At 37.8% G+C, this 9281-nt stretch overlaps 2 protein-coding genes across 2 annotated transcripts; one reads left to right on the forward strand and one right to left on the reverse strand.

Moving 5' to 3' along the window:
- Positions 1-3063: 3063 nt before the first annotated feature.
- Positions 3064-6564, reverse strand: LOC129243403 (translation initiation factor eIF-2B subunit delta). Its single transcript, XM_054880381.1, has 7 exons — positions 6509-6564; positions 6269-6313; positions 4719-5558; positions 4261-4659; positions 4020-4199; positions 3801-3928; positions 3064-3724 (listed from the first exon to the last, which is right to left on the reverse strand). The coding sequence occupies exons 2-7, from the start codon at positions 6290-6292 to the stop codon at positions 3166-3168; spliced, it is 2130 nt and encodes a 709-aa protein (XP_054736356.1). The 5' UTR covers positions 6293-6313; positions 6509-6564; the 3' UTR covers positions 3064-3165.
- A 1676-nt stretch (positions 6565-8240) lies between these two features.
- On the forward strand, positions 8241-8924 carry LOC129243445 (cytochrome c oxidase subunit 6A1, mitochondrial). Its single transcript, XM_054880476.1, has 2 exons — positions 8241-8407; positions 8540-8924. The coding sequence occupies exons 1-2, from the start codon at positions 8311-8313 to the stop codon at positions 8770-8772; spliced, it is 330 nt and encodes a 109-aa protein (XP_054736451.1). The 5' UTR covers positions 8241-8310; the 3' UTR covers positions 8773-8924.
- Positions 8925-9281: the final 357 nt, after the last annotated feature.

A 9281-nucleotide genomic window follows, 5' to 3' on the forward strand; every position in this document is an offset into this window, starting at 1 on the left:
GTTTTGTAAAGCTCTAAACAAAAAGTAAACAGATGGTGTCAATTCGGGCCGCTTTTTTTCAACTGCATTGTTTAATTTCGTTAGTTGTTCAATGTGGACATCAGAATTGATCGTTCGATTGGGTGGTAAGAGTTCAAAGTAGACAATTCCTTTGTAATCCCACCAAACTGATACGAGGGGTGCCTTTTATATGTCGGGATTAGAGAACAAAAACAAATTTTAATCATAGAAAATCATTTTATTGTTTTTCAAAATATTCTCCATGAAGATCTATACACTTTTGCATGCGTTTGAACCAATTGTCGAAGCACTTTTGCCACTCTGAATGAGGTACCTCCAAAACATGCATTCTGAATGCCGCAACCGCTTCTTCAGGTGTCGAAAAACGTTGACCTCTCAGTTTGTTTTTTACGTACGGGAATAAAAAGAAGTCATTCGGTGCCAAGTCAGGACTATACGGCGGATGACCCATTAATTCGATGTTTTGGGTGCTCAAAAATGCAGTTGTTTGAGCCGATGTGTGAGAGCTCGCATTGTCCTGGTGAAGAGTGATCCGTCTTTGGCGATTGGTTTTCCTAATTACTTGGAAGACAACTGGCAAACAAATGGTTGTGTACCACTCAGAATTTACTGTTCTGCGTTGTTCTAGTGGTACAGTTGCGACATGTCCAGTTTTTCGGAAAAAATAGTGCTTCGTGCGCGAACAACTTTTGTTGGATATGGCTCATCTTGAAACAGCCATACAGTCGACTGCTGTTTACTTTCGGGCTCATACGCGTAAATCCATGATTCATCGCCTGTCACGATGTCATAGACGTGTTTCGAAGCCCCGCAATCGTATTTTTTGAGTATTTCCTTCGACCAATCGACACGAACCTTTTTTGAGCGATTGACAAATTGTGTGGGATCCAACGCGAACAAATTCTTTTTGACAGTCAAATGTTTATGCAATATTGAATGTATGCTGGTCCCACTAATGCCTAAGATTGTCTCAATCTCACGATAGGTCACATGACGATCTTGCAATATCAGTTCGCGCACAGCATCAATGGTTTTCGGAACAACAACTGATTTTGGACGACCTTCACGAAATTCTTCTTGGAGTGAACTACGACCACGATTGAATTCACCATACCATCGATAAACAACTGGTCCTTGATGGAGCTTCATCGCCAAAAAATGAATTAAGTTCATCCATGCAATGTTGCTGAGTTAATCCACGTCGAAAGTTGTAAAAAATAATCGCACGAAAATGTTCACGATTTAATTCCATTTTTGGACCGAGATGAATCTTTTAAGTTACTTCAAAACGTTCTGAGTACGTAAAAGCCAAAAAATGTCAAACTTTGCGATACAGCCGTCAGTTGTCAGATTGCAACACCAAGGTTGCCAAATCCCGAAATATAAAAGACACCCCTCGTAACAAAACCTTCTTTTGATGAATATCAGCTTTTGATGTGGTTTGAGTTGGTTGTTGTTGTTGCTGCAGCAGTGCCTAGGAAACTAGCTGTTTCGACGGGTTGGGTCAAGAGGGAGAGGTGTGTTAGGCGAGTGGGTTTAATGGGGCATGTGAAAAGGTAGTTAGTGGCGTGCGGGGTGCCTTCACATGCTGGACATATGATTAGTATGTCGGGGTCGATTTTGGATAGGTAGGAGTTTAACCTGCTACAGTATCCAGAACGTAATTGTGCCAAGGTAACACGGGACTCTCAGGGAAATTGGAGCTCTTCGTCTGCAATCGTTGGTGGTTGGTCTCCAAGAACGGCATTCGGGGGTCGAGAGGTTAAGAAGGTGGTGAGAGTCTCCCGATGAATGTCGTTTATGGCTTGTCTGTACACTGTCCGATCCAGTAACAGTCTGTTTGTTTTGTCGGAGATCTCGTCCGCGTAGTTGAGGAAATGCCTCTTGATGTGCCTGGGAGCTGGCTCAGGCTCGAGCAGATGTCTACATGGGTGAGGCCTGGTTTGAGTTCATGAGCCAAGTGGTTTTAAGTGATTTTCAATGCATGTATTTGATTCATGAAGCTTCTCGGCAATCTCACGTGTTGTACTGTAACGATCCGAATCGATTACTGCTTTGATTAGGGCGTCATCAACTACAACTGCACGACCAGAGCGTTTTTCATCTTTGAATGAAAAATCACCAGAACAAATTTTGGCAAACCAATTTTGACAATGCTGTTCTTTTGAGGCTTCGTCACCATAAACAGCACATAACTCTTTATGAGCTTGCGATGCGGTTTGCCCTTTGCGGAAACAAGAAAGCAAAATATGACGAAAATGTTCCTTTTGATTTTCCATTTTTCAACGAACACCAAACGAAAACTACGCAACCGACCAAAAAACTTTTTTTACTGATTGACAGCTGAATTGCCAACTATCAAAAAAAACAAAATGTGTTTTACATTTGTACTACGTCTGCAAACCTACAAATTCAACTGAAGCCATCTTTGAGTGAAATCCGCAATTACTCAGTTGCCAACCGAATATAACTATGAAGCCCAATTACAAAAACATTTCATTTTCACTAATTGATTTTTTTTTTTTTTTTTAATTTGCCTTGCTTTTCGCAAGTTAAGTGAAAAACGCATGGATTCACTAGCGCGAAAGAACTCGACAAAATTAGCGTCAAATCTGCACAATTTTGCTGCCTTTCACATACCAATGGTAAACTATGGTAGTGGCAGGTTTTGCTGTAGCTCTTTTAATTGAGAAAATAGTTACTCATTTAATTTTTTTTTTTATTATTTACTAGAAATTCAATTGAAAAATGCAATCGCAGAAGTACAATTCAATCAGTCGTTATTCATTGTCTATTATACGGATACATACATAGATTTTAATCAAAATATTCAGTAGAATGAAATATTGGAAATTCAAAATAAAATATAATAAATGCTTAAACGCTCAAAACAAAACAAAAATCTCAATTTTTTCCACGACAATCGTCTGCGCAGGATATGCATATATATAATTGGCGCGTAAGCCCTTTCTGGGTGTTTGGCCGAGCTCCTCCTTCTATTTGTGGCGTGCGTCTTAACAATAACATTCACAAACAAAAAAATGTTTTAAGCTGAGTAAGTAATTTTATTGTAGATTGAAGTCATGTGCATTTAACTAATAAACAACTCTAGAAAGTAATAAAAAACATACAGCAGCAAAGCCTCTAATAACCGATTTCGGTTGGTTTTATACGTAAAATCACCGGTACACTTGTGCATGGCAGTATAGAAACTTCGGTCACAACCGCCGTAACTAGTTCGGGTGGTGTAATATCGTACATCAGATTTAAGGGCGTCATTTTGTCTTTGGCCTGCCAATTCGACAAGCTGCATTTATTGCTCCGTATTAGATCATTAGGATTGCCCAATTCATTGTAGACAATTGCATCGGTTTGTGAACGTTCGCTAAATTTGTGCGTTTCGCAACACACCAGCACGGGTACATTGAATGAGTGCGCTACTAGTGCAACTTGTGCGGTGCCGGTGCGTGCCATCACATAACCGTTAGCGAGTAATGCATGTGCGCCTAGCAGCACTTTAGTCGCTTCGGGCATGACAAAGCTAACGGCGTTTATAAGCACATAACTGCAAGGTATCTCTTTCACGGTAAGACGACGCAAAAGTTCTTGGCCCTCACAGAAAGGACGCGAATCGACAACAATTACACGGAAATCAACACGCCGACGCTGTGCTTCCTCAAAAATGTACGTTATCAAGGATGAACTGTATTTGAAGAACAAAAAATAGGTCATTACTTGAAATATACATCGAATAATTTGTATAATATGAAGTAATTTACCAGCCAAACGTGAGTATAACATCGCCATTTGAGATTTTTTCCTGCACAGAGTGACTAATGGCTTCGGCCGCCTTTCCGATCTGGTTCTCTATGTAAGTATCGATGAAACGGCACAAATTCTCTTTCAACTAGAAGCAAAACAAACACAGTATTTACAAATACATGCATATATATAAAAGTAATAAAGGAATAATAACTAGTATACACGATTTCACCTACATCTGATTCCGCCTGATCAGTTGGCAATTGCGTGAGTACATGCTTTATATGTTTATATGCGTTGCTGACGGATACCGCAAGCGGACGGCATTTCTGTAAGTGATCTACACTATTTGTTATTGTCGTTTCTAAGCTGCGTGCAAATTCTTTCTTTGGCGGCGTCTCAAAGTCTCTAATAACCTGTAAAATTTTGTATTACTTATAATGTTTCTTGTACAATAAGCCCGAACACGTCATTTACCATTTTCAGCGCATTGAGAAAAGCAATGCAACGCGCATTTGAACCAACAACTGTGCGTTGAACATACTGTTCGCCCAGATGAGTGATGCTTGGATGTATAAGTGGATTATTTAAAAACAAGTTGACGTCTTGACGCGCTTTTACCAAATGATTGAAGAGGCGCACTTTACAATCATTCCTGCGCGGAGACTTTGTTAAGGGACTAATGCTCGTCGTTGTTGATGAAGGACTAGCAGTAGCCGCTTTTTTTATTGGTGTATCTTTTGTGGAATTGGTGGCCTTCTTAGTATCACTGGCAGTCGCTGGCTTTTTTTGTGCAGCGATCAACTTTTGTGCTTTGGCCTCGCGTTGAGCTTCCTGCAAAGCTCGTCTTTCCGACTTACTTAAAGTTGGCTTTTTCTACAAATATCAGAAAGTTACAAAAAAAGAGCAACAACAAAAGAAAAAATCAGTTAAACCTTTTCTTCGGGTGCAGCGGTCGCGTCATTTTTTTGGCTAATTTTAACGGCATCTAATTGTGCTGCTAGCTCTGGTACACCGGTAGCTTTAGCCGCTTTAAGCGCTTGTTTTGCTTTTTTCTTGCCCTCTCGTTCAGCTTTGATTTGTTCGCGCGTTTTATCATTGAGTGCGGCTGCATCGACATTGGTTGTATTATGAGTTGTAAGGCATGCAATTTTCTCCTTCGCAGCACACTGAGCAGGTGCAACAGTTGTGCTTGAAACCGGTGCCGGTACGGCTACGGGTGTTATTTGTGATCCAGAACCTAAAGCTTTTGTCTTCTTGGCTTGCTTTGCCAATTTTTTCGCTTCGCGCTGAGCCAGAATATCTTCACGGGGTTTGCCGGCGGCAGGTGGTGTTGCAGTGGTGTCCGTAGGCATAACTTTAGTTGCTTTTATTGACTGCTCTCCAAATGTTGAATTATTTTCTCCCTGCAATAGTTTATTTTGACTGCTTGCTTGAGACTTCGAAGTTTCAGATTTCCTTAGAAGCTTTGTGTGCAAAAGCGTAGAAGACTTTAGTTCAAGTGTTTCCGCCTCGGAATTTAAAACATATCCAGATTCTAAGAGAACCAGCGATGCTGTGGGTGGTTCCGCTTTCTTGCTGATTGAAAAGGTATCCCTTGTCGGAATGTGAGTTCCGTTTGTATTACCGGCGTTTGTTAAGCGCTCAAGAGTTGACTCTGACTCGGTTGTTAAAGACCTGATTTTATTCCGTCTGCGCTGACGTTGGCCCGGTCGTTTCTTTTTTTCTGCAGTGCTGCTTCCTCCAGTCTTTGTTTTTGGCTTTGTTTGAAGCTCCTAAGAAACAGACGCAAATTAATATTGTTTGATAAAAAATAGAGTTTAGTTGCGGAAAATGTATGCGAAAATAATAAATTAATCATATCAGGGTAAAATTAGAGGATTTATCAACTATATAACAGAAAAAAAGATGAGGTACGATGCACCATTCACTTTTTCGTGAAAAAGTTTAAATTTTCCAGTAAAACTCACAGGAAATGTTGGTGTAGTGTTTATTTCGTTTACTAATCGAGTAGTGGTGAAATTCAGTTAATAATAGGTTTTAAGTTTTTTGGGCGTCAAATTTGTACTAAGTGCACTTATGACATATCGCTCGATTTTTCATTCCAAATTTTCGTTTGCGACACTTCCAGACAATTAAAACTTGTGAATTCGAAATCGGAACAAACAAAACAGAGACAATTTTAAAATTAATAATCTGTTTATACATAAAATATACATATAAACCATAACATTTAGCCTTTTTATTCATTTTTTTTTTTTTCATTTCAGGTGTCTGCCGGAACTTCTAACCAAAATATGAGATATGTTGATACAAATCAAATTTTGAAATCAAATAATTTAAAAACTCGTTTTCTGAGGGTAAGCTTTTCCCTTTTAGAATGTGTGAGACGTCCTCTACCTCCGGTATGACACTTTTTCCAAACGTGGTGCATTAATATAAAATTTTCCCGATAAAATATGTACATATGCACACATGTATGTACCTTATTTTCCTGAATGCTGGACATATTTAAAATTCGTTTACCAGACTGAGCAGTGCAAAGATATTAAGAATATGTTAAAAATATTTCAATTAAAAATATTTATTGATGCAACTCTCGTATAAACTTTGCAACTCCAAGGCACGAATAATGATCGCAGATTTTTACATAAATACATATTTAATTAGGAAATTTACAATCACTTTCGCATGTAATATTTCTTGGAACTACATAAATGTTTACCTCGCTTTTTTTTAAACAATTTTTATGCAAATTTAATATTTTAAACACAAAATTTTTCCATTATTTACCTGATAGAAATTTTCCCAAATTGCTCACGACAGCAGCTGAAAACTTAACTTCGCGGCGAATTCATATTTCCCTCGAAAATGTGAAAAACATCTACAGGGTGGTATTTTGATTAGCACATATCTCTATTTGTAATGAGCCATCGCATGTGATCTGTAAATTTCATGTATTGCGGAACAATTAATAAAAATAGGATTCTTAAATAAACAAAAAGATAACGCAGCGCTAGTATCGAAGACTTTCAGCTGACGCAGTTATACTATTTATTTATTTTTTACGTGGCCATTTAAACACATAACACTCAATTAAAAAAAATTTCTTTGCATTTTTGAACAAAAGAGCAAGGTTTGTTGAATGAAAAATTAAAAAATTTCGATAAATCAATCAACTGCTAAAAAATAGGCGAACGGCAAAGATGATAGAATACAAGGTTGCGCCTTCCAAATGCCCTATGTCGTAAGGCTCCATGAATTAACAAACAAAAGGAAGCGGAATTATTTGTTTATGAAGAGGAAGAGTAGGTGAAGGCAATAGAATCTACCAAATACTCGAAATTATGCACAAACACATACACTTTCTTACCACAGCGTCTTCGCCTTCCACATAAAAACGAAAAAAAACTGCATTTGGAGATTTTTATTATTTGTGCTTTCACAATTTAATTTGTTCGGTTAGTTTAAGTGCCACAAATCACACTATTACTAAGCCATTCACTGAATTTTCACAAATATGCAAGTTCTCCTCCTCTTGCTTATTTTGTTCGTTTGCTTTGTATTGGTAAGCGACCTGACGTCAGACGTGTCAAAATGCCAAAAAATAAAGTAATCGACTTCGAAAAAAAAGTAATAACACTTCGTTTTTAAATCTCTCTTATGATTTTATATTGCTTCCGCTTACCTTTCCTCACAAGGAAATAATTTGTCTTCTACTTGTTTGTTTATTTAAAGAAAATACGTCGCGAGCAAATTCGGAAGTCGCAATCGTTGTATAAAATAACTCTTTTTTAAAGCGAATCTATTAAAGTTGGTGTTGGTAAATCTACTGATTTGTTTTTTTTTTTTCTTTCGCTGTGTCCATGTAGCTGTCAGCACAGAATAAAACGAGGCGAATTAATTTTTTTGTTTTCTACTTCGCCAATACCTTACCATGACAATCAAACGTACAAAACATTGTTGTTGGTCTAATGCCACCACCTTTAATGCATGTGCCTTGCTCTTATTCTTTCTATTTTTTGACAGGCACCCTTGGTGTGAGTTTGACAGGCAGTCAAGCGTGTGATGGTGTGAGTGCTTGGTCTTTCTGATTGAGCGTGTTGGTGGGGTTTTTATGCGGAACTAGGATTTGTGTGGTAGCATTAAAATATTAGAAAAAAATGCAAAATAATATTTCTAACTTTAATCATTTACAATAATTTTTGATTTTTTGAGACGATTTTCCATGAAATTTAATAATTTTTTATGCAACCATGTTACATAATAGAGCGTTTTGGATTCAGGTGATCTCAGAATTTTTTGACAACCAGCTGAGAGTGTTTTGACTATGAATCTGTACAACAATAGTCGTAGTCTTATATTTTATAATGTTTTGTAATAGCTGGTTTAAGACCAGGGTAAAAAGATGTTAAAATCTGGTAGCACTATGCTGGTAGTATTGCTGTCAGTTGTCAATTAAAAGTCAAATTGATTTAATCGAAAAATTTTCATTAGTGTTTGGATTTTACGAAAGAGGATACAAAAATGGCTGCTATTCTCTCACAAGTTTTTCGCCGTCAAATTGCTATTAGCTTAAACAGATCCCAAGCTGGAACTGCTGCCTCTGCTGGTGAACATTCTGGTGAGTATAAATTCGCGGCCAACTTCTTAACCTTCGTTTGGGGGCGGTATGTCTCAGGAGGTTAAGCAAGTAGGAGGTTATGTAATTTGCCATAACTTCATAACATGACTTCTAAACTGTAATTCATTTTAGGTGGTTATAAAGTATGGAAGCGTCTTTCATTCTTCGTGGCAGTGCCTGCTGTAGGTCTTTGCATGTTGAACGCCTACTTGAAGCATCAGGAAGAGCATGACCATCCTCGTGCCGAATTTATCAAATACGATTATTTGCGTCGTCGGGAAAAGCGATTCCCATGGGGCGAAGGCAACAAAAGCTTATTCCACAATCCACACGTCAACCCACTGCCCGATGGTTATGAACACTAATTCAAAAGCAAAATTGTAAAATTGGGGAGGGCCACATAGTAAGTCTTGAATGGACCAGTTCAATTTGTCGCTTTTACTTGCTATCACTTCATGAAAATTTATAATTTATAGACAATGATTTCGATTGACAAATAAATGTAATGCGATCGGTAGTCATTTTCATATCCTTTAAAAAAATGCGTTGGCATATCAGTCGGGGAAAAAATAAGGAACTTCATTTCTCATATTCGGGGGAAAATAATCTAAATCAATATTTTGGAAAATACTGATTCGCCAACGCAAATATAAATTTGAGTCGCACGCTTAGTTTTTTTTTACTACAAATTGAGGGGGTTTTCCCCAATTACCATTGCTTTATACGAAAAATTCATTTCGGTAAATTTGAAATTTCCCAAATACATATAGTCCGATATTCAGTTTCTTGGTCTGCATGCTATGTTATATGCAGGCAAAAGTACATAAATATACTGGGTCAAGACAAATTCTAGCTAAATCGACACAAAAACTTA

Source organism: Anastrepha obliqua, chromosome 4 (assembly GCF_027943255.1).
Source record: "Anastrepha obliqua isolate idAnaObli1 chromosome 4, idAnaObli1_1.0, whole genome shotgun sequence".
In the NCBI taxonomy this organism is placed as follows: domain Eukaryota; kingdom Metazoa; phylum Arthropoda; class Insecta; order Diptera; family Tephritidae; genus Anastrepha; species Anastrepha obliqua.